The 26,423-nt window shown below is 43.0% G+C and overlaps 1 protein-coding gene across 1 annotated transcript; it reads right to left on the bottom strand.

The window, feature by feature from the left end:
* Positions 1–1,452: 1,452 nt before the first annotated feature.
* Positions 1,453–26,423, bottom strand: LOC104612089 (LRR receptor-like serine/threonine-protein kinase EFR). The gene is made up of 2 exons (XM_010279404.2): positions 23,705–26,423; positions 1,453–1,880 (listed from the first exon to the last, which is right to left on the bottom strand). The coding sequence occupies exons 1-2, from the start codon at positions 26,421–26,423 to the stop codon at positions 1,468–1,470; spliced, it is 3,132 nt and encodes a 1,043-aa protein (XP_010277706.2). The 3' UTR covers positions 1,453–1,467.

The following is a 26,423-nucleotide window of genomic DNA, read 5'->3' on the forward strand; positions in this document are numbered from 1 at the left end:
TTCTACCCACACCTACCAACCAAACACTACAACTGTCACTTTGACATTCCACACATTGCACCCCTACATGCACATCTCAGCATGCATTGGGAACAACTCCCATACTTGCCATGGGGAGAAAATCTCAATACGGGGATGAGATGGTTTGTGGGCACGTGTGAAGCATGCTCTATAGTTGTAGTCTCCTGTGGGTATGTGTGGATAGGATCCTTGTAGATAGGAGATCTGAGCTCATTAATAACTAGCATGGCATCCGGGTACTCTTATTACCACCAATATATTCTTGACATTCTACATTGAGATCCATATATCCTTATATATAGAAAACTATCAGCAGCGGAGAAATTACAAACCAAAGCAGAACTAAGAAACAAATTGCAAGAACAAATACATAGAAGATTGAAGAACCCTACTTAACAATATGACGCCAAACTTCGCAAACAAGATTGAAGTTGATTGTCTCGATATACTATCTTCCTGCAATTAGGAAGGTTATAGTTAGGTTTACAAAAAGTAGGCAACCGTAATTAAATACAAAGGACAAAAAAAGTTAATTCTGCAACTATGTTCTTACCAACATGTGATAAATGATAATAAAGCAGAGATTCTGCCACAATAGCCTTGACATGATTTCAAATATAATTAGGTTCTTAATTGTAATTATCTGAATATAGATTATAAGTAATATATGGGTTAACCGGATGGAGCTAATAGAACAAGAGAAATTAAGGGGGCATTTTTTTTTAGATTTTAAGAGGGGGAAAGTTGGTCAATGGGCTTTTGGTTCCCATTGACCAAACATATCACGTTCATTTTTAAGATTAAAGTGGGGAATAGGGAAAGTTTATTTTTTTGCATATCCATCTCTTAGGTGGGTAAATAACTTTCTCATCTATGAGGAAAGTTGTTAATACTTGAATGAGACAAAAATTTCCCTTTTAATAATGAATTTTTATGAGTAAAATGGTCATTACTTTATTTACCTGAGAAATAAAAGAACATGGGTAAATGCACTTACCCGGATAAATGTTTTCTAAGAAAAACTTACCCAAGTCATTGCATTTACCCGGGTAAATAACTTACCAGAAAACGAACGGGGCCTAATAGAATAAGAGATTGAGTTAAAATGAAATAAAAGATATATCTGAAACACCCTTCCACTTTTATCATTTTCTGTTAAATTTACCCTAACCTTTTGAAACTTCCAAACACTACACCCCTCCCTGTCAACATTTGCCATTAAAAAACTAATGGCATATACCGAAGTACCATGATGCCCCTCTGTTCAACTCCATTCTTTAAACCAAAATTAAATAGGCCCATACGACTATTGATTGACAAATTGAACCTTTGGTGGGTTGTAAGATGTGTAAACATGAAATAGACAACAAGACAGGAGAGAGAAATAAACCAAGACCTTGTGGTCGCACCTTTTAATTGAGAAGTTTGAGATATTGTTACTTGATGTTAATGAACGCCGGTTTCAAGAGAGATTTCCTTGATTTTGATCAATTCCCTTACAACATCACTCATGTCCATTCTTTCTCTGGGAGATTCAGCGGAGCATTGGACTCCAATTTTCAGTACTGAAGTGATACACTCTTGCATTTTATCCGCCACGTAATTGTGATCAAGATTTTCAAAGTTCGTTGTGGCTTCATCTTCTATTTCTCCTCTTACATGGTTGGTTAGGAGTAATGTTGGATCCAGAATCCTGATCACAGCTTGTTCAGACAAAGCCGTCTTTGCAAATTTATGGAGGTTAAAATCATCTCTAAACATTTCATCTGTTGGTCTTCTTCCGGTAAACATCTCTAGCAAGAGGATTCCATAGCTGTACACATCTCCATGTGTTGATACTTCACCACTTGTACCATACTCTGAAACATAGGCATCTCATTAAGAAATAAATGGAAAAAAAAAATCTAAGAATTGGGGAATAGTCAAAATACTCCTATCAATATATATATATATATATATATATACAATTGAATATGCATGCTTTTATAATTAAAAAACCATGAACATATAAAAACTGTAGCCACAAAATCAAGGATATGCTCAGTATGGGATAATATTGTACTAGTTGGGAATTGACAAGAACAATGAGCCGGTGTTCTCTTTCCTGAATATTATGAAATGGAAACACGGTTCGTAAAAAAAGATTGGTTGCATTTTATTTAAATTATGAATCATTTATTTATAAAATATTCACTAGGGGGGGTGGGGGTTCATTCTACGATTTGCAGAAAAGTAGGATACCAGAAGAGCTTTGAAAAATCAAAAACCCCTCGGCCTAATTGGTGTGCATGCACGTCCTCACATTTAGAAGGCTTTTACCTCAAACACACGTCTATGCCTCTGCATACAAGAGGTTACAAGGTCATCTATTAGTATGATCCGTGCTTCAAACCCAATATCTGATATAATAACAATGAAGGTTAAAAATGTATACATCATATCAGTGTTTGGGGAAAAATTATCTATGCTCTTTTATACGTAATGCCAACCACAGTTTTAGAGGGATGAGATAGGATTAGGGTTGGAGTTCAACAGCTCAGTTGGGTTAGGTCTGATCTCAACATGATTTAACCAGGTCCGATTTGCACCTCTAGTTGCAATGGTATTGATGAGGGGCGATTTGGCCCTCCATAGACGTGATGATATGTGGTACCTCAAAACAGCCAAATAGCATCTCAGCATCTCAGCATCTCACACCTGCCTTAACAATCTCGGCACCACTTTGGCAGGCTGAACTGCAAACAGCTCGACATCAGGTCGACATAAGAGGCAACCTGCTTCTACTGACCTGACCTGAGTTCGGTTAGCGACTTGCTTAACGTGTTGGGCGATCTCTTCCATGAGCAGGTTATGGTCTACGATTTCCCCATGATCACGATGCCACATCGGAGGAGTCAGTTATCACCCCGCCTGCTTTGGGCGCAACTGGATAGACACTACCTACTTATGTGGAGTCCATCTCTAGGCGTGAAACCACCTCTGGACCAAACAGTCCAAATATCTCGAACTCGCTAACTTAAGCATCGGAGTGCCCAACCCGAGTAAAGCAATCCAAACACTCTGATCACTTCTTTCTTGCAGCTCAACCAGGTGACCTACTTAGTCCCATGTCCGAGCTTTCCTTCAGCAAGGAGCACTAGATTGCGCATCATCAATTCATCAGGTACTAATGTTTTTCCTTTTTTTATCTATGTTTTGCATGCTTAATAGCATCTAGCTGGCTTAAATTATAAAAAAAATGTATCTAAAATAAACTACTCACTTCCCTCATTTTGAAGGTGATGAAGCGTAATCTGGCCACTCCCTCATGTCTTGTGACTTGCCTCAAACAAGGTTCTGATTTGGCAGTGCCGAGTTGCACGGCCGAGCTTATGCCTGTGTGTCTGAGCTGAAACGAGTTACGAAGAGGAAGGGTGAGAGTGCCCAGGTAGTTTTACCCAGGGAGAGCACTCTGATGCTTAAGTCAATATTGGAATCGCTTGAGAACGTGTGAAAGAGCTAGAGTATATCAGTATGCATTCCTTTCTGGGTGGATCTGGGCATCTTATATAGGCCCTTGGACTCCAGGGGCTCAGGGTAACTGTCTTGAGCTATTTGTCGAGCTGCTTCCCTATTTTCGGGTGCATTAAGGTGTTAGTTGGGAGATCTTCGCGAGAGTTACAATTTGTTCGCGTAGAATCTGGTGTACGGTACGACGAGCTGTTCTAACGGTTTTACTATTGGAGCCTTTGGTAGCAAGCTACTGGGGTTGGCTCCTAGAACAGGTCACCGTAATCTTACGGGTCTACTAGCTCAGCCTCATTGAGGTGGAATTGTAGGGGTGGTTAGCGAGCTCTCCTTAGCAGGTCGCCTTAAGTCCCGACAGCTCACCGTAATCCTACGGGGTCAACTAGTTCAGTCTCGCTGAGGTAAAGGTCAACCCGGGAAAGATGCTCTGAGATAATTTTACTAAGCTAGCTTGCAGACTTGCCGGTGCAACGGACATCACGAAGAGAACGGTCTACATTGAAGACCCGCCACGACATAGCACAGAAAGGGTGGTAGAAGAGGTCGCTCCTATTTTGACTGCGGAACCAAGCTGGATCAACCCACTCGTTGACTATCTGTGCCACAGGACCCTATCAACAAAGCGCAACACAGCTCGGAGGGTAGAGCGACAATCAACTCGCTATGTTATCATTGGCAAGCAGCTATATTGTAGGATTGGCGAGCAGCTATACTGTAGGTCGTTCATGCTCCCCTACTTTCACTGCTTGCGTCCAACAAAAGTGAAACAGGTGTTATGCGAGATCCATGAAGGTCTCTGCGGAGGACACTTGAGGGGTAGGGTCTGGCCTAGAAAGCCTTACAATAAGGTCACAATTGGGCCACAATGAAGGCAAATGCAGTGGAGTTAGATCAAAAGTGTGACAAGTGTCAGTGACATGCTAACATACCACATCAACCTGCCGCCGACCTGAGGTACCTTACCAGCCCATGGCTATTCGCGTAGTGGGGGATAGATATCCTCAGTCCCTTCCCACCTACGACTGGGTAGAGGAGGTTCTTGGTGGTCACGGTAGAATATTTTACTAAGTGAGTGGAAGCAGAGCCTCTAGTATCCACCAAATCTTGCAATGTCCAAAATTTCTTCTAAAGGAACATCGTCTACAGATTCAGACTCTCCAAGGTGCTAATGTCAAACAATGGAAAGCAGTTTGAGGGCATTAAGTTTCAGAACTGGTGTGCCAAGATGGGAATCCAACAGAACTTCACCTCAGTGGCTCACACCAGGCGAACGGTCAGGATAAAGTGACGAACAAGGCGATCCTCCGTGAACTGAAAGCTCGACTTTCCTAAGATAAGGTTTTGTGGGTGAACAAGTTGCCCAGTGTTCTCTGGGCCTACCGAACTACTATCAAGATGGCGACTGACGAGATGTATGGGATGGAGGTTGTCATCCTAACCGAGATTGAAGTGCCGACTTTGCAGTTTAAGACGTACGAGGAGGAGGCCAAAATGCTTTCAGCTCTAAGGTCCCCTATGCCGACTTGGAAGATGTCGGCAACTCGACAGCTCAGTAATGCTTTAAGTTAGCCAAGAAGATATACAGTTTGACAATGTTTTAACTTAACTGAAATCTAAACCTAGTCACTTTGGGATCTAGGCATAGGTGCACCTGGACAACCTCAGATCGTGTGTACAAGAAAGACTGATCTATTCATTCAAAGAAAGGAAAGAACATTCAAGACACATAGACTCCAAGAACAGTAAGATTCTGAAGACATGAACAAAGATTCCCCATCAGCAGCTACTCTTCTTCATCACCCTGCAGACCATCATCGACCTCGTCCTCCACCACATCGCCAACCTCGCCAGCCTCCTCATCCGGAGTTAGAGGCTCTTTGTCAACTTGCACAGCCAACTTGTCTGGTACCAACCTAATCGATAGAGTACCAAAATCAAAGTTAGAATGCAAGGACTTGAGGAAGCTGCGACATAGCTTGAATCCCTTCTTCATAGAAGGAATTGCGTAATCGAATCTTCTCCTTCTCATACCCCAATTGAAAACGCGGACCTATGAATACATCAACTACTTTTCCACCTTTCATGTCGTTTGAATTTCCGGCATCTACCACACCCCATACTACCTTTACACCCCTTCCCTTTGTGTTCACCGCTTCGCCGCACCAACCACCACCCCAACCAGCCTTTAGCTTTACATAACAGTCCTACTGCTAGCCTCCACCCCAATCAACCTTTTTGCAGAACAGTCCTACTACCAACCTCTAGCTTTCTAGGGCAGCCCAATTCCCAGCTCTCTCCAACCCTATTCGGCAAAGACAATCCCAAGTTTAATACACCACCTCCTTCATTCTAAACCCCCTTAAAGGATCATTTGGAGAGATTGAAAGAAGAGATGAGGCAAGTGAACAAGAGTGCGTAATTTGGGAATCACGGATTTTAAGGAGTTATGCTTATACTTGGAGGCCAAGTTGCCTAAGAAGTTCAAGATGCCTAATTTTAAGAAATATGATGGAAAAGGTTGTCCGCAAACTCACTTAAAAGTCTTTTGTATGAATATGTTTCAATATGGTTTTAATGAAGCTCTTAATCCAAATGTTTCAGAAGAGCCTAACTAGGAGTGCTAGATTGTGGTTTGCTAATCTTGAGGAAGAAAAAAATAAATCATGGAAAATGAGTATCTGAAGCATTCTTTGACTACCTTTCCTACAACATGGAACTAGTGCTAGATTGAGTAGATCTTGAGTCCATGCCTTAGAATCCTGGAGAATCTTTCCAAGATTATGCTTATAGGTGGAGTGAAATGCCATCCAAACTGTGTCACCCCATGCCCAAGGAAGAAATGTTTAGACTCTTCATCAAGACTTTGAAAGATCCATACCATACTTTGTTGGTTGCAAAACCGCTAAAGGACTTTAGTGAAGTGGTGAAAGGAGTTGTCAAGATCGAAGAATCTCTTAGGCATAGACAAATTAAGCCACTGATGATTGGAGTAGGGGTAACCACCTTTAAGCCAAAGAAGTCTGGAACCAAGCATCAAGGAGGGAGTGAAGTATAGTTTATATCTGGCCACCCAGCGAGATTTGTAGTCACAACTCCATATAATCCTTCTTTTAGGGTGCCTACTCAAGTGTGTGTATCAATAGCTAGCTTTCGATCTCTTTAAAACACCCGAAAACCCAAAAAACCCAGATTTTAGCCCGAGAGCCCTCAGATCCCCTGTTAAACCTGCCCAATACCTATTCGATGTCCCTGATCGACCCCTACTTACACCTCAACCAATAGATCTGACACCACCATGAGACCCAGGACCACCCAAAACACTTATGAAATTTCAGCTCAAGATTCTCTTGTTTCCCCTTCATCAAGCGAAGATTCTATTCCGACGTCTCTTGTTAGCTTAAACATTTGGTACCCAAATCCCCTTCATCTTAACACATCCAAACCAATCATAGCACACCATTAAACTCTAAACACATCAAAGCACCTACCCATAAAGTTTTAACCCTAGATTCTCCCACTTATCCGTTTTTCGGACCAAGATTTTATTTTACATCTCATTGACCCAAATTTTTATGATCTTGACCCCCTTGAACCGACCAGATGCCATCATTAGACTCCAAACACACGAAAACACCTGTCCATAAAATTTCAACCCAAAATACCCCTATTTACCCTCTCATCACACAAAAATTTCAATTTGACACCTCTCGCACACATAACCTACATCCACTTGATCTAAACACATCTAAACCATTCAAACCTTGCCAATCACCCCATAAATTCAGATAACCCCTACATATGAAATTTCAGCCCAAAACACCTCCAATCGTACTAAGATTCTATTTCAAGGCTCTAGATTGACCAAATTCCAAATCTGCCCGATTTGGGGCTAATTGGCCCAATATAACCTTACCAATCACTTCAAACTGTCATTAAATACCTACCTATAAAATTTCAGCCCAAAATTCACTTGTTTGCCCATTCATCATGCAAAGATTTTGTTTTAAGGCTTTAAATTAGCTTAATCAAACCCTTTCCAGTTCTGTCCAATCCAAACCCAGTTGGGCCAATCCAACCCTACCAATCAACTTGGAATATCCGAAAACCCCACCCTATGAAATTTCATCCAAAAATACCTACATTTATCCTTCTATCTAAAAAGATTTAATTTTGGCCAATTACACTAGCCCGCATTTACACTACCCCACTCCGTAGTCAAACCCATCTCAACCCTCCAATTTTTGGCCCAAAATTCCCTTCCATTGAACCACAATACCCAGTTTGGCCCTCCTACACTTGGTTTAACTTATTTTCTCAAAATTACAATAATACCCTTAAACTTGTACAAAATTACCAAATTGCCACTAGCCCTATTGTAAATACAAACCTAAGCTTTCTAATTAAGGGGAATGAACTGTTCATTCCTTGCCTCCCTCGAACGACAACCAACGGTGGTGCACCCTACCTCTAACCCAAATCTCCTCCTCTCGCTCTCTTCTTCTTTTGCTTCTTCTTCGAAATCTTCCTCTGTTTTTGGTTGTCGTCGCAACTCTTGGTAGCGGTGATCTCATCATCCCTCTCCTCTTCTTCATCGTTCTACACTCCACTTCTGGCTGCCCTCTCTCTCTTTTTCTTTCTCTTTCTTTCTCTTCTTCCCCTTCTTTCTTTCCATTTCGATGGCTGTGACAACGGATCTAAAACCAAAGGCGGTGGTGGCACCTCCTCTTCGTCATTCCCTTCCATCTCTCTCTCTTTCCCTTTTTCATCTCCTTCTTCTTCTTCTTCTTCTTCTTCGACCTAGCTTTTCTATTACCACCAAACTTGAGAAGGGAGTAAAGAGGGAAAACTATTCATCGTCTTCTTCCTTTCTACTAACGAACCAACGATGGTGAAAATCACCAACTGACTGAGATCTACTATTTGCCTCTTTGGCACCGGATTAGTGGCGGTAATTTCCTTAATCCTCCTCTGGCCAAATCTAGTCCCCTATTATGGCATAACCATTCATTCAAGCCAAAATATAATCAACGTAAGCTTGATTCTTACCTATAATCACTCTTTTCATCTTAGGCCCTATTCGCTTTTCGGTAAGTTACTTACCCAGGTAAATGCAATTACCTAGGTAAGTTTTTCTTGGGAAACACTTACCTAGGTAAGTGCATTTACCCATGTTCTTTTATTTCTCAGGTAAATAAGGCAATGAAAATTTTAGCCATAGAAATTCTTTATTAAAAGGGGTGTTTTTGTCCCATTCAAGTGTTAGCAACTTTCCCCCTATGTCGAAAAGTTATTTACCCACCTAGGAGATGGGTATCACTTTCCTAGGTAAGTGATACCCAAGAAAATAAACTTTCCCTGGTCCCCACATGAAGTTGAAAAAAGAACATGGAATTCTTGGTCAATGGGAACCAAAATCCCATTGACCAACTTTCCTTCCTTTCTACATCCAAAAAAAGTACAGCCCCTTAATGGTATTTTTTCATCTGGCTTTTGGGTTTTGGGAATGATAGTGAATCCCTACAGAACCAGTCTCTGCAATTTTTGGTAGACATCACAGGTGACAATGGAACCTTTGTGATTGGATATTGGGGACGTTCAGTAGATTGCTCATATAGATTTGGGCACATTGGCATGTCAGTAATGGTTAAAGAAGGACCGATTGCTATTGTACATTATCGATTGATTTTATTGCATTTCTTTTTTATTTTGATTCTTCTTTTCTTCAGAGATTAAGTCTTCTTTGAACAAGGAATCCAATGAACTTCAGATCAGATTAAACATGGTGCCTTATGGATGCTTTAATTAAATGATTGAGTGTACTCGAATTGAAATGTTTGCCTGATTCAGTTCGAGAGGTTTGGACTTCCTCTCTGTTCAAACCATTCCATTGAATCCGATGGTAGGGGCTCTGATAGAAAAGGGGTGAGGGAGTAATCTTCCACCCTTTTGCTCAGGCTCCTACGTCTAAAAGGGGATTGGCCTGTGAGTATGGAAGGGAACATCCTTTTGAGCCGATGGAGGATGCAGGTCTCTAATTTGGATGAAAATTAAAAAAAAAGGATGAAAAAAAGGAAAAATAAAAAAAAAAATAGGCTAATTAAATTAAATAGGTCTTCTTTGTTGGTTTATTTTCAGTTTGTTACTTTCTTTATCATTGCTGCTTTTTATTAATTATGTACTTTCAATTATGCTCACTTAAGACACCATGTGGGCCCCACCTATTGGACCTGGGAAAGGGGTGCAAACCCCTTCCCTCTCCCATCCGAGACTTACCTAGACTAGTTTAGCTAGTGCCTCAGGCTATTGTAGTCACTATTAAAACAAAACAGTTTTGAGAAGCATTCTCGAAGGTTTCATCACCTCCATTTCTATAACTTATGGGTGGCGACTCCAAATCTAGCACAAAGTGAGTCATTTTCTGACGATCACACCAGATTTGAATACCACGTCTTTGCGCCTATGAGGACCTTGCCGGTGTAATAGATTGGCCTTTGGGTCTGACCTTCCTCCTTTACTAGGGCCGAGCTGACCACCTCGTCGTTGGCCGATAAGAAGAGTAGGAGTTGATCTCCTGTGCTCGACTTTGTGAGCAAAGCTGGAGAGCTCAGGTAGCTCTTCAATTCCTGGAATGATAATTCACACTCCTTGGTCCATTGAAAGTCCTTCACCTTTTTTAACGCTTGGGAGAAGGGTAGACACTGGTTTGCAGACTTCAACATAAATCTGATCAGTACGACTATTCGTTTGGTGAGGTATTGAACTTCTTTGTACGTATGTGGTAGTTGCTTGTTGAGGATGTCTTGGATCTTTTTCATGTTTGCCTCGATCCCCCTCTGCATCACCTTGAATTCTAGGAACTTACTGGAACTAACACCGAAGGCACACTTCATCGGGTTCAACTTCATTTGGTATTTCCTAAGGGTGAAGAAGACTTCCTTTAGGTCGGCTAGATGCTACTTGACTCTCTTACTTTTCACCAGCATGTCATTTACATAAGACTCCATATTTCGGCCAAGTTGTTCCTTAAATATGTGAATCACCAGCTACTAGTAGGTAGCACCAGCGCTCTGCAGACCGAAGGGCATCACCTTGTAACAGTATAGTCCTCGATCAGTAATGAAAGCCATCTTCTCTTGGTCATCTGGGTGTTTTTAAATCTGATTGTAACTAGAGAAGGTGCCTATGAAGCTTAAGAGTTTGTGTTCCGCCGTTGCATCAATGAGCTAGTCGATCCTCAGTAGGGAAGCTATCTTTTAGGTAGGCCCTGTTCACGTCGGTGGTGTTTATGTAGATTCCCCACTTGCCATTGGCCTTCTTGACCATCACTACATTCGCTAGCCAGTTTGGGTATGCCACTTCCTGGATAAAGCCGATGTTGAGCAACTTTTGTACTTCCTTGTTGTCACTTTCTACCATTCTGAGGCAAAACTCCTCTTCCTTTGCCTCACGGGTCGGTAGTGCAAGTCGACGTTTAGGCAATGGGTGATGACCCTGGGGTCGATCCCTGGCATGTCTGCCACCGACCAGGTGAACACGTCAACGTTGTCCTTGAGGAGTTGCATGATGTCATCCCAAAGGTGGCCTTCTATGAGGGATCCAAACTAGACCATCTTCTCTGGGTCTTCACTAAAAAGAGGTACATGGACGATGTCTTCTGCTTTCCACGAGCTATGCCTACTCCGTACAGGGCCAGGTGATATGTAGAGACTGAGGCCCGCAGGGCATTCAACATCGGTCGACTGAGGATGGCATTGTAGGGGAAAGGACACAGACGATGATGAAATTGACTATTGTCATAGTGGTGATGGGGTCATCGCTTATAAGCAGTGGTTGGGTGATTTTCCCCTGGGGCATGAGAGATCCCCTGGAGAATCCCACAAAGGGAGTGTTGACTGGCGTGAGACTATCTTTGCTGATGTCGAGCTGTTAGAAAGCTTCTTCAAAGAGGATGTCGGCTGAGCTCCCTATGTTTACTAGTATGCGTCAGACTTCAAAGTTAGCGACCTCGAAAGTTATCACGAGGGCATCGTAATGTGGCATTTGGACCCCCCTGAGGTTGTCATCGGTGAAAGTGATAGGATTAGACTATCTCCGTATTTTTTGTTCCTTGTCTTCAACCTGATGGAGTCTAGCATAGGCCTTGTTGGCTGAGCTACTCTCCCCCTAGAAGTCACCCACCTGAGATGACAACGATGACTCTCACTAGGGGAGCTCTGGGTAGTGGTGCATCGGGGCGAAATTCTTCCACTTTTGGTTTGTGCTCCTTAATGTTCACGAACCCGTTGAGGTATCTGTGGTGGACGAGGTCTTCCAAGTGATGGCACAGACCGCGGCAACTTTCGATTTTGCGGTCGTGGTCTGGATGGAAGTCATAGTATTTCTCCCGATTTCTTTTTTTGTTCTGGTACTTCATCTTCTCTGGCCACTGGACGAAGCTGCGGTCGCAGATCTGCATCAGTATCTTGGCTCCTTTCGTAGCGAATTAAGGTTTTTGTTTAGAGATTTTTGCAGGTGGTATGATTTGTTCAAGTAGAATCTGGCATACGGTATGGCTAGCTGTTCTAACGGTCGTGCTATCGGCGAGTTTGGTAGCGACTTGTTGGGGACGGTTAGTGAGCTCTTCCTCGCACGTCGCCTAAGGTCCTCTCAGCTAGGCCAGCTCTTAGAATAGGTCACCGTAATCTTACGGGTCTGCCATCTCGGCCTTGCCAAGGTGGAACTACAAGGGTAGTTAGCGAGTTCTCCTTAGCAGGTTGTCTTAAGTTCCTACAGCTCGACCGACACCTAGGATAGCTCGTTGTAATCGTACGGGTCAGCTAGTTTTGTCTCGCCGAGGTAGAGGTCGTCCTAGGTAAGATGCTCTGAGCTAATTTTATTGAGCTAGCTTGCTGACTTGGTGCCGAGGTGTTGCTGTACAATTGGAAGGGCCAAATTATCCTCATCAATTTAGTGCCCTTGCTCAGAAAGCCTTACGACAAAGGTACTACTGGTCCACAATAAAAGCAGATGCGATCGAGTTGGTCCTGAGATGTGATCAATGCCAGTGACACGCCAACATCCTACACCAGCCAGTGCCAGTGACACACCAACATCTCACCCAGGCCGACCTCTACCTCGGCGAAACCAAACTAGTTGACCCCGTAGGATTACAGCGAGCTATCCTTGGAGTCGGTCAAGTTGTAGGGACTTAAGGCGACCTTCTAAGGAGAGCTTGCTAACCACCCCTTACGGTGACCTGTTCTAGGAGCCAGCCGAGCTGAGAGGACCTAAGGCGACCTGTGAGGAAGAGTTCGCTAACCATCCCTAGTAGCTCGCTACCAAAGGCGTCGATAACGCGATCTTTAGAACAGTTTTCCATACCGTATGCCAAATTCTACATGAACAAATCGTGACTCCTGTGAAGATCTCTCAACTAACACCTTAATGTGCTCGAAAATAGGGAAACGACTCCACAAATAGCTCAAGGCAGTTACCTTGAGCCCCCTGAATCCAAGGGCCTATATAAGATGCCCAGATCCATCTAGAAAGGTATGTGCACTGATATACTCTATCTCTCTCACACGTTTTGAAGAGATTCCAATACTAACTTAAGCATTGCACTGTTCTCCCCAGGTAAAACTACCTGGGCACTCTCATCCTTCTCTCTTCGCAGCTCGCTTTAGCTCAGACACAAAGACATCAGCTTGGCACTGCTAGATTAGAACCTTGTTCGAGCCATGTCACAAGACACGAGGGAGTAACCAGATTGTGCATCATCAGAAGGTATAAAGATCATCTTAGAAAACAACCATGACACCAAACTTAATTCAAAGAGATTAAATTAATTTAGAGGCATTGCGATGGAAGAAGACAGAGATTTACCCAGGAAAGAATAATATTTTCTTTTCTTATGTACAAGCCAAACAATGAATGGGGGTGGAGCCCCTATTTTGGGTCCAAAACGAATTTTTAAGTTTCATAGTGTATTAGGGTGAAACAAACAATTTTTTGGCAAGTTTCCTACTATTTCGCCATGTAGAATCGTGATTGAGTGTGAATGAAGTGGCCATGGGAAAGTGAGAGAGAGAGAGAGAGATGCTGAGGTGGCAATTTGAGAGGGGGAGAGGAAAGTGCTGAAGTGACTTCATGAGAGATCAAAGAAGGTTATAGCAAGAGATGTCAAGAGCTCTCAGTTGGGGTAAGGGAGAAAGGAGAGGCCATTTGTCACGTAGAATCCTAACCGCCCCTTGCCTACCATGAACGCGCCTCTTCCAACAGTTGAGCCCTCCATAGTTCTTGTTGCGATTGGTGGTTGCTAGTTTCACGAGCTAGTGTAATTCATCTACGAGATAGACCTGTAGATGAGAATGTGAGAAGGTTGTTTTGTTGCATTAGCAGGGATGCAACAATAGCAACGACACCAACAATATTAGGTCGCCGAGTAGAACGTCAACCAGACTCAATAGCCTGGCGGCCAAAACCAGAATCAAGTACTAGACCCACTTCATCATCATGATGACCCAAACCAGGTTCCCACTGTGGAATCAACCCGAGCTATGACATCTGAGGCCACCAGCTCCACTGAGGTGTCACAGAAGGAGTCGCTTCGCCTCGAACGACAATGAGGAGGTAGAAATGAAGGAAGAAGAGAAGAAAGAAGTGAGCCAGATTTCCACCTTATCAGCGTAGCCGGTGTCCCGCACTTCATCACTGGCCCTTGAAATCCTTATGGCCCCACAAGCTAAGGACTTCAAGGCCCCTAGCATGGAACCATACGATAGAACAACCAACCTAGTTAACCACCTCAAGAGTTTCCAGGCCCTAATGCAGCTACACAGGGCCAACGATGCAAGCCTATGAATGGCCTTCTAACCACCTTCTAGGGAAAACCTGGATGTGGTACTCGGGACTGGTTGCAGGCTCAATTAAGAGGTAGAGCCAGTTTGCTGACCTCTTCACCACCCACTTCGCGATGAGCAAGCGGTGTTCGAAGTCAATGACTTGTCTTATGAATGTGGTCCAATGACCAGGTGAAAAGCTTTGGGGCTACATTATGTGGTTCAACTAGGAATGATTTCAGATACCCAACCTCAACTTGGCCGCACAACTCACCATGGTAGTTAATAGCGTCTGACATCCTAACTTCCATTGGGAGGTTGAGTTGAACCCTTCGATCTCTATGGAGGAGTTCTTCAACTAGGTCGCCTAGTTCACAAAGGCCAAAGAAGAGCTCGGGTCTCGGTTAAGGCTGAGTGGTAAATGAAAGAGATCAGAAGACGAGTTTGGGAGTAGTAAGTCGAAGTGGAAGAGTAAGTTTCCATGGTGCAGTTGATCCCCTAGTAACTGGCGTAGCAGGTCAACACGGAGGAGCATGTCCCTTATAGAGGTAGTAGGTCTTCAAGCCGATGTTCTTCCACCCATTTCGTTCAGAACTAGAACTACACTACACTAAATGCGAAGAGATGGGAGATCCTAATGTAGATAATGACAATCAAGTACGTTAGATGGCCACTTCAAATGAGAGGAGACCCTACCAATAGGGCAAATAAGTATTGTCACTTCCACTGTGACATCGGCCATGACACAGAAAATTGTTGTAACCTCAAGAACAAGATTGAGGAGCTGATCCACTGAGGTTACTTGAAGCAATTCATTAAGTAGGAAGACTGCCATTGACTTGTCGACCAGCCTAGAGAAGTGTCATAGTTGAGCAAGGACCAAAACAGGGACCAACCTCCCTAAGACCCACCACCAGTAAAGCGGCCATCTGTGGTGTAATCAACCTGATGATGGACGGGTCCATCGTAGCAGGATGCAACACCTTAGCCGGGAAGAACTCTATTTAGGAGCTCGTGCATGAGGACGAGAACCCACCTAAGCGCCCTTAAGTGGAAGAAGTATTCTACTTCACCAAGGATGATGCTCATTGGATTTAGCATCCACATGATGATACCCTCTTGGTCAAGATAGTGATAAATGATTTCAAGGTAAAGCGGATTCTTGTCAACTCCGATAGCTAGATAGATATCATCTTCTTGGTGGTGTTCGAGCAGATGGAGCTAGAGAGGAAGGACCTTCTAGGGGCCACCATCCCCCTGGTCGGGTTCAGTGGAGAAGTGGTGTAGCCTCTAGGCCGAGTAAGAGTATAAGTGATAGAGGGCTCAACTCCAAACCAAGTGCACTTCGACCACGATTTCCTAGTGGTAGAAACTCCCTCGCCCTACTATGCCGTCTTGGGCTGACTGATTCTGCATGCCCTCAGAGTTGTGGTTTTGACCTACCATCTATCGATGAAATTTTTGATGGACTATGGAGTGGGAGTAGTTTGAGGTGATCAGCTCGAGTCTTTTAATTGCTACGTGGCCACGCTGAAAGGGAAAGGGAAGTAGGCCATTGACGTCAACATAGAGGTGCCCCCAAAGAATGACGATAAGAGAGCTCACCCCATGGAGGGCACTATCCTGGTGCCAATCTTGGATACCGACCATGAAGATAGTGCAGATTGGAGCCTGTTTCAAGGAACCATTGCGCACTAAACTGGTAAGTTTTTAATTAATAATCTAGATGATTTCACTAGGTCAAAAGAAAAAATGCCCAACATAGACCCCTCTGTCATAACTCATAGGTTGAATGTTGACTCTTTAGTTAAACTAGTTCGACAAAGGAAAAGAAACCTCGCCCAAGAACAGTGAAGGATAGTGGACAAGGAGGTAGGGAAGCTCCTCATGATAGATTTCATTATAGAGGTCCAGTACCTGAGCTAGATAGCAAACTCCATGCTTGTGAAGAAAGCCAATGACAAGTGGCACATGTGCGTTGACTACACCAACCTCAATAGAGCCTGCCCAAAGGACAACTTCCTACTCCCTAAGATATTCTGCCTAGTAGATGCAACCTCAGGGTTCGAACTGTTAAGCTTCGTGGATTTTTATTTCGGCTAAAACCAAATTCAGATGGATCCAAATGACCAGGAAAAAACAACTTTTGTAATTGAAACGGGCTTATATTGTTACAAAGTTATGCCATTTGGTTTAAAAAATGATGGGGTGACCTACCTACATCTTGTAAACAAAATTTTTTTTGATTTGATTGGAAGTAAAATAGAAGCTTATGTTGATGATATGGTTGTTAAAACCCAATCTTTGAGCTCTATAATTTATAACATAATTGTGTTTTTGACATTTTGAGAAAGTATAACATGAAGCTCAACCCAAACAAGTGCATCGTCGGAGTCACGTTGTTGATGCCAACCCGAATAAAATCTTGGCCATCCCAGATGTGAGGCCCCTTAGGTCGATTAAATAAGTTCAAAGGCCTATAGGTCGGATAGCCAACCTGAACCGATTTATTTCTACGTCAGTCGGGCGGTGCCTTCCATTTCTCAAAGCCATTAAAAAAAACCAAGACTTCAAGTGGACTGAAGACTACCAGCTTGAGTTTGACAAGTTGAAAAGGTTCCTATGTTCACCACCCTTGCTAACTAGGCCAAAGCCTGGAGACAAACTAAAACTCTACCTTTCAACGAGTGATGAGTTAGTCAACTCGGTTTTAATTCGCGTGGTGGACAGGGTGCAGCGACCTGTCTACTATGTAAGTAGAGTTCTACATGCCGTCGAGATGAGGTACTCGAATATCAAAAAACTAGATTTCTTGTTGGTGTTAGCAGCCCATAAACTACGCCCTTACTTTTAAATCCACACCATTGTGGTCCTAACATATCGACCTCTGAGGAAAGTCCTTCAGAAGCCCGAGGCCTTGGGAAGGTTAACAAAATGGATAACCGAGCTCAATAAGTACGGCATCCTGTTTGAGCTACACCCAACAAACAAGGCCCAGGTCCTGTTAGACTTCGTCGTCGAGTGCATGTTCAGCATGCCAATCCCTGAAGTTGTCGAGCTCGTGACCACCTCAGAGAAATCTACTAGGGCGATGCCTGACCCGAATTGGGATGAGAAGCCTTGGATCCTCCATGTGAACGGATTGTACAATTAGTGCGGAAGCAGAGCTGGGCTAATCCTCTATGGACCTAGTGAGGTGAAACTATAGTTTGCTCTTTGATTCACATTTTGAGCTTCGAACAATGAAGTGAGTATGAGGCACTAATAGTTGGGCTATCATTGGTAAAGGAGGTCAACACCAAACATCTTGTGCTGTGCAGCGACTCCCAACAAGTGGTGAACCAAGTGAATGGGCAGTATGAGGTTCAAGAGCCCGCCATGTTGGCCTACATAGCTAAGGTTGGAAATATCCTACCCAACTTCCACTCTTAGTACATCTAGTAAGTTCCAAGGTCTGAGAACATTGAGGCTTACGCTCTCTCGAAGCTTGCTGGTGCAACGGACACCATGAACAGAATGATCTACATTGAAGACTTGCCACGACATAGCATAGAAAAGGGTGGTTGAAGAGGTCGCTCCTATTTTGACTGCGGAACCGAGCTGGATCGACCCGCTCATTGACTATCTGCACCACAGGACCCTATCAGCAAAGTGCAATGCAGCTCAGAGGGTAGAGCGGCAGTCAGCTCGCTATGTTATCATTGGCAAGTAGCTATACTATAGGTCGTCCACGATCCCCTACTTTCCCTGCTTACATCCAACAGAAGTGAAACAAGTGTTATGCGAGATCCATGAAAGTCTCTGCGGAGGACACTTGGGGTAGGGTGCTGGCCTAGAAAGCCTTACAATAAGGCTACAATTGGGCCACAATGAAGGCGAATGCAATGGAGTTAGTTCAAAAGTGTGACAAGTGTTAGGGATACGCTAACATACCACACCAACCTGCCGCCAACCCGAGGTACCTTACCAGCCCATGGCTATTCACGTAGTGGGGGATAGATATCCTTAGTCCCTTCCCACCGATGACTGGGTAGAGGAGGTTCTTGGTGGTCACGGTGGAATATTTTACTAAGTGGGTGGAAGTCGAGCCGCTAGTATCCACCACATCTTGCAATGTCCAAAATTTCTTCTAGAGGAACATCGTCTACAGATTCAGACTCCCCAAGGTGATGAGGTCAAACAATGGAAAACAATTTGAGGGCTTTAAGTTTCAGAATTGGTGTGCCAAGCAGTTTGAAGGCATTGAATTTCAGAACTGGTGTGCCAAGATAAAGTTTTGTGGGTGAACGAGTTGCTAGTGTTCTCTAGGCCTACCGAACTACAATCAAGATGGCGACTGGCGAGACGTATGGGATGGAGGTTGTCATCTCAGTCGAGATTGAAGTGTCGAATTTGCAGTTTGAGATGTATGACGAGGAGGCTAACGAGGGCGAGCTGCGAACTAACCTTGACCTAGTGGAGAAAGTTCGCGACTCAACCTACATTTGGACCATAGCATACCAACAATGGATAGCTCGGTGTTTAACACACAAGTTAAGAGACGCCAATTTTGAGTTGGTGACATGGTATTAAGAAGGTTATGGTACCTGAGCCATGCGTGAGAAAGCTAGGTCTGAACTGGGATGTCCTCTATAGAGTACTCAAGGTGATCGGCGAAGGCACGTACAAGCTCGAAACGTTGGAGGGGAAGCAGGTACCCCGTGCGTGGAATGTTGATAACCTAAGGAGGTACTACTTATGAGTTTGGAAGTTTTAAGCTGCATCTGCAAGAGAAAAAGAATAGGACGCTCGCTACGGTGACCTGGTCAAACGAACAAGGGGAAGCCAAAATGCTTTCATTTCTAAGGCCCCCTATGCCAACTTTGGAAGATATTGACAACTCGACAGCTTGGCAGCTCAGCAGCGTCGAGAAGATATACAATTCGACAACATTTTGACTTAGTTGAAATCTAAGCCTAGTCGCTTTGAGATCTAGGCATAGGTGCACCTCGACAACCTCGGATCATGTTTTAACACTTAGCCTATTTTCTAGTGATGGAAAATAAAGGGAAAGAAAGAAGGCACAGTGTGTACAGAAAGACTGGTCTATTCATTCACAAAAGAAAAGAGGGTACATACCCATTCATAATAAAGGAAGGCAAAGAAACAAATGAACATTCAAGAGCACACAGGCTCCAAGCATAGTAATTTTCTAAAGACATGTACACAGATTCCTCACTAGCAGCTACTCTTCTTCATCGTCCTGCAGACCATCGTCAACCTCATCCTCCGCCACATTGCTAACCTCGCCAACCTACTCATCCGAAGTTAGAGGCTTTTGGTCAACTTGTGTGGCCAACTCGTCCAGTATGGACCTAATCAATAGAGTACCAAAATTGAAGTTAGAAGACATAATCAATCTTGTTCTTCTCTTACTCTCATGACAAGAGAAAATGCTCGACCACTGTGACCTCGACACAATAAATATCTTTAGTATATTTAGTTTGCCGCTCTTCTAGCTGATGATCCTTGGTTTGCACTTTGTTAGTTAGAGTGCTGATGGTCCCTTTGGCCTCCTCTAACTCGCGCTGCATGTGGCACTAAGCTTATAGAAGCATTTATGGTCCTCCTTTGCACTATGGTGGGCTGCCTCAGTGCTTAAGAGAGCTCCCTCCAGTTGGGCTTGCAAGGCCTCTATGTTCGCCTGCATCTCCCGCATTTCACGCTTAGACACGGTGACATGATTTAGCAAGACTTGGCCCATCGAGTTCGCTTGCAAAGAAGAAACAATAGCAGTAAGGCTTGGAAGGAAAGAGAAGTAGACATCAGAAGAAAAGGACACACACTTGTAGGATGCACTGAGTCATCCCTGTGCCGACGTCAGCAGGATCATGCCCGCTATAGTATTGGAAATCTTTAGGAAGATGGATCCCCCTCCCCACTTGTAGAGCAACCAGAGGATTGGTTAGACAATCAGTAATCCAAACGTCAATATTGGGGACAAATCAAGGTATGTTAGAGTGAGAGGGGCGGGCGGTGCACTCTTCTGGGACAAACTGGTGCGATGAGGCAGCTAGACCTATGGCGACCTGAGCAGGCTCTACGGACATGGGATCGTTGCCCCCTTCAAGATCAACAACCTCAGGCATGCACACAACAGACCTCTCCTCGGAATCGGCCAATGAACCCTCCCTTCATTGACAAGAAAAATGAGGAGTCAGCCACCCTTCTCTTCTTTATTGAGGGCCTCTTAGCTGCTACCAGGAGGGAAGGAACACTCGCCATTTCTAAGGAAACATACAGAAAAGAAAAGAGAATTAACTAATCTAGAAGGTATCCTTTAATATAAAGACTAGTGACAATTACGCTAACCTACCTATAGGACTCAGGCCAACCTGAATAAGCATAGGCTTGGCCAAGAATTGATCTAACATTAACCACTGAAGTACAAGGCGTTGGACCTCAACACAAGGTGTTGTTCCTACGATGGTCTGAATGGAATCCAGGTGGAGTCGCCCCAAAGAAATATCATAATGAGAGAGCACCTCGACAATGAATGGATGTAGGTAGAGGAAATCGGAGGCTGACGATAAATGCCTCGAAAACATAGACTTTTCCTCGGCCATGGCTCCATGGTAATTGGTCCAGGCCAAGCATTATGCAATTGAAATCATTCGCGATGTGGAAAGAAGACACCAGACTAACAACTTCTTCCCCGCTCTGCTCAATGGGACCAAACAGGAAGCTCGACTACGGCTCTCGCTAAGAAGTTGATGTCCCTGTATGGGAACCATGTCGATCTCGCACAGAAGTCCCTTCCTCGGCTTGAGCAGAATAGGAGGACCCCCCCTTCAAACTTACTTGAAGACATAACTAAAAGGAAGAGGGAAAAAGACTCACCAGCTTTTTAGGAAAGGAGATTGACTTTTCCTGACCGAATTTAGCCCACCAAATTGACAGTGACCTCCCAACAAGATTCACCTCCAATCTCTTGCCTCACTTCTTTGCTAGAAAACTCAAAACAGTATAAATGGTACCCTTGCAGAGACCTCCTATTTATAGACATGGGCGCAAAAAACCAGCAGATGAGGTGACGCGAGGACAGATTGACGATCGAGAAGGTTACGCCACTTGTAGGAAAATTTGAATTTTAAAAATTTGCATGCCCAATTTAAAATTTGAAATTTGAATTTTCTGTGTATGCTAGTCCGCCCTCAAGCAGAGTCGGGCAGATAGGTCGGGTGAGTTGCAAATCGATGAAACGAGTCACCATGGGCCAGAGATTGACAGGGAGCTACTCCCTTCACCGAACCAACATCGACTCAAGAGTGGGGGGCAATTAATGAGGGGCGATTTGGCCCTCCAATGACTTGATGACATGTGGCACCTTAAAACAACCAAACGACATCTCATCACCATGTAAGTAAACCTCGGAAGCACCTCAAAAACCTTACACCTGCCTTGATGACCTAGGCAGCACTTCGGCAAGCCGGAGTGTGAACGGCCTGGCAAAATATCAGGTTGGTGTAAGAGGTGACATGCTTCTGTCAACCTGACCTGAGTTCGATTAGCGACCTACCTGATGTGTCGGACGACCTCCTCCATGAGTGGGTTATCATCTCTGACTTCCCTGGGATCATGACGCCACGTTGGAAGAGCCGGTTATCACCCCACCCGCTTCAGGCACGACTAGATAAACACTACCCTTTTACGCAGAGTCCATCTTTAAGCATGAAACCACCTCCAAATCTGATGGGCGGGAGATCTCAAACATGCTTCGTGAGTCTCACGATAGCTTGCCTATATAAAGGCATCCCTATTCATAGAAATGTATGTGCGATTTAGCTCTCACACACTCTAGTTCTCTTGCATTCTTGAAACACATTATTAGTTCGCTAACTTAAGCATCAAAGTGCCCACCCTGGGTAAAGTAACCCTAACACTTTGATCACTTGTTTCTTGTAGCTCGACCAGGTGACCTACTCAGTATGGTGTTCGAGTTGTCCACCAATAGGGAGCACTAGATCGTGCATCATTAGGTACTAATGTTTTTCCTTCTTTTGTCTATGTTTTACATGCTGAATAGCACCTAGCTGGCTTAAATTATAAAAAAGTATCTAAAGTCAACTATTCACTTCTCTCATTTTGAAGGTATAAACATCATCTTAGAAAACATCCATGACAGCAAACATTCCCTTAATTAAAGGAGATTAAAATAATTTAGAGACATTGTGATGTAAGAAGATAGAGATTTACCTAGGAGAGAAGAATGTTTTCTTCTCTTATGTACAAACCAAACAATGAATGGGGGCGGAGCCCCTGTTTAGGGTCCAAAATGAATTTTTAAGTTTCATAATGTATTAGGATGCAACAAACAATTGTTTAGCAAGTTTCCTACTATTTCACCAGGGAGAATCGTAATTGAGTGTAAATCAAGTGGCCATGGGAAAGTGAGTGAGAGAGAAAGAGAGAGATATGTTGAGGTGGCAATTTGAGAGAGGGAGAGGAAAATGCTGAGGTTACTTCATGAGAGATCAAAGAAGGTTATAGCAAAAAGGGGTCAGGAGCTCTAAGTTTAGATAAGGGAGAAAGGAGAGGCCATCCGATGTGGTCTGAACTACTTTAGTATATATAGATGAAGTATAACTCGTCTTAAATTGATGGCATATTAACCTAATTTACCTAATTAATAACAACCTTACATTACTAATCATGTGGGGAGAGAGAGAGAGAGAGAGGCAACAAAATGTCTCCAAATCTGCTACAAGCAGACCCCCTTTATTAGAATCCTCTAACAAATCTGCTGAAACCTTCCATGAAAATTAGAGAATCATCTTAAATTTGATAATTGCACTCACCTCCCCTGAATTTTTTAATACAATTGCAACTAGGCCCCCTTTGTTAGGATCCTCTAACAAGAGGCATGAAAATGTCCAAAATACCCATGCACATTCTATTGAGGCAGGTTTCTACATAAAAGAAAAAAACAATACAAACTTTATAAACAACAAAAAAATTAGAGAATTTAAAGTTTCAGCTTTACCTTTGAGCTATTGATATGAAGATAAATTTGAAAAAAAAAACGATTTCATCAGAAACGAGATTGGAAGGGTTTGGGTTAGCGATTCATATGAAGAGAAAATTTGAAAAACAAAGACTTCGGTAAAAAATAACTGCATGGGTATTTTGGATATTCTCATGCCTATTTTTAGAGGATTCTAACAAAGGGGGTCTACTTGCAACTGTATTAGAAAGTTCAGGGGAGGTGATTGCAATCACGAAAGAGGGGAAGTTTTAGCAAATTACCCTAATTAAGAAATATGAAAAAAAATGTATTAATTTAATAGTCATTGATAAAAGGGTATAGAATAGTAAATTACCTGGAGCAGTGTAGCCAATAGTCCCCTTCAATCTAAATGAGCTAGTTTGGATCGAACAAGAATCATTGCTGACTTGTAAGAGTAGCTTTGCTAGACCGAAGTCACTAATATGAGCGGTCATATCATTATCAAGAAGAACATTGCTCGGCTTCAAATCACAATGAACTATTGGTGTTTGACAATGGTGATGAAGATAATCCAATGCCGTGGCTACATCAATTGCAATATTTAACCTTTGAAGAATGTTTAGACTCCCTCTGTGTGTATTCACATCCAAATGCAACCACTCATCAAGACTTCCATTGGGCATATAATGAAAAACTAGAGCTTTGAAATCATTCCCTATTATATCCAAACTTGAACAACAAGTTAAAAGCTTAACCAGATTTCGATGCCGAATGTTTCTCAATGCATTGCATTCAGCCATGAAACTTTTGGTAGCTCTTGGTCGCTGAAGATTGAGAACCTTTACTGCAACAATTGTTCCTTGACTGAGAATTCCTTTGTACACAAAGCCAAAGCTACCCGAGCCAATTAAATTCTCCATAGAAAATCCGCCGGTAGCTTGAAAGAGTTCCTTGTAAGAAACCTTTAGAAGTTGATGATCATTCATGGGAGGTGTATCCGAAGGTTTCCTTTTGGAGTTTCTTTTCCAATAAAGAATAATTAGGAAACATGATAGCAAGAGGAAACAACAAGGAACCACAGTAGTTATACTGATTAGTACTTTGGTGTTAGAAGACTTTCTTCTTTTTGTAGAATTTGATGAGCAAATTGGCAAATGTAGTTCCATGATACCCCCACAAAGCTTATCATTTCCAACCACTGAAATTATACTTGGATTAGCAAAAGCTCCTTTAGTTGGTACCTCACCCTCAAGATTGTTGAATGATAGATTCATACTTTCCAAAAAGGCGAGATTTTCAACATCTTCTGGTATCCACCCTGATAAGTTGTTCCTTGAAAGATCTAGAATTCGAATACCTTTCAATGAACCCAGTGTCAGCGGAATAGTTCCATTAAAGAAGTTACCCTCCAAAGAAAGGTATTCTAAACTGAAACAATCACCAATGGTGGTAGGAATTTCACCCGATAACTTATTTTCGCTGACATCCAGAAATCCAATATTTTGTAACTTGCCTATTTCCAATGGTAGAGAACCTGAAAGAGAATTATGAGCTAGGCTAAGGTTCGTCAATAGGGTAGAAAGTCCAAATATGGATTTGGGTATGGTACCGCTAAGATTGTTGTAATCAAGTTTCAATACTTGTAGATTTTGGCAATTTCCAAGGCTAGAAGGAATTCTTCCACCAAGTTTATTCCCTCCTAAGTCGAGTTTATAGAGAAAAGTGATGTTGCATATGGAGGATGGAATCAATCCAAAGAATCTATTGTCCCTCAAGTTCAATTCATTTAGATTCTGGAGCTTTCCTACGGTAGGAGGAATTTTACCAGTTAAGAAATTTTCCTCCACGCCAAACGCTAATAAACTGATGAGATTATCAATTTCTGTGGGGATGCTTCCAGATATTTGGTTGCCTCCAAGGGCTAAATATTCAAGCCGGATGGAGAGGTTGGCTATAGCGCTCGGCAATGAACCTCTGAGCATATTGTCATTTACGTTCAATACTCGTAAATATGAGCAGTTGGCTAAGGAAGCGAGGAAGCTTAATTCATCAGATTCAAATCCATTATAAGCAATGTTTAGCCAGTAGAGATTTCGAAGGACACCCAGGTGAGTGGGGACTGTTCCACCAAAACTGTTATCGCCAATATCAAATGTTTCGAGTTTTGAAATGTTAAGCAGGGTAACTGGAATTCCTCCAGTAAATCGGTTTGAAGGAATACTGAAAAAACTGAGATTTGGAAGGGTGAGGCCTATATCTGGTGGAAGGCTCCCATGCATTTGATTGTCTGAGGCAGAAATGATCTTGAGAGATGATATATTGTAAAGTGAGTTAGGGAGCATACCAGAGAGATTATTTAAATGAATAGAAAGGTAAGTCAAGTGTGTCAGTCGGCCTAGATCTTCTGGAACATTTCCCTCCAAACCATTCTCTGATATCGCAAGATCTCGTAGCGATGAAAGGTTCCCTAAAGAAGCTGGTATCGGTCCGATGAAGTAGTTGCGACGTAGGTAGAAAGAAGTAAGTTTGGACAAAGACCCAAGTTCTCTAGGAATCTTTCCGTTGAGGTTGTTATACTTCACATCGAGGACTCTGAGGTTATAGCAGTGGGTCAGATTAGTTGGTATCTCTCCTTCTAGAGTATTATTGTTAACAGAGATATTGTGTAGACGGAACAAATGACCAACCTCTTGGGGGATGGCGCCATGGAAGAAGTTATTTTGGAGGTTGATAGTTTGAAGAAAAGTGAGGTTCCCAATGTAAGGAGATATAGTTCCAAGAAGATCAAGGTTTTGTAAGTTGAGGACAGTAACTCGTTGATGCCTACGACGACCACATGTGACACCAGGCCATTGACAGAAATGGAGAGAATCGTTCCAAGAACCAAGTGCTCCAAGGGAATCGCCATTAATGATCCGATTCTTGAACTCAAGCAAGGCTAGTCTGTCTGTATCGTTTCCAAATTTGGTTGTGGCAACAGTTCTGATGGTGAAACATTCTGAACTCAATAAACTCAAACACAAGAGGAGGAAGGCATGAAAGGTAGATGAAAAGAATATGGTTAAACTCATCAGTGGAAGCGCAAGCATCAT

This window comes from Nelumbo nucifera, chromosome 1, assembly GCF_055504915.1.
Source record: "Nelumbo nucifera cultivar China Antique chromosome 1, China Antique-T2T, whole genome shotgun sequence".
NCBI lineage: Eukaryota > Viridiplantae > Streptophyta > Magnoliopsida > Proteales > Nelumbonaceae > Nelumbo > Nelumbo nucifera.

Coding starts and splice junctions, on each gene's coding strand:
- LOC104612089 (XM_010279404.2), bottom strand. CDS start 26,423: ATGATGCTTGCGCTTCCACTGATGAGTTTAACCATATTCTTTTCATCT. Junction 1,881..23,704: donor TATTGGCTACACTGCTCCAG/GTAATTTACTAT, acceptor CCTATGTTTCAG/AGTATGGTACAAGTGGTGAA.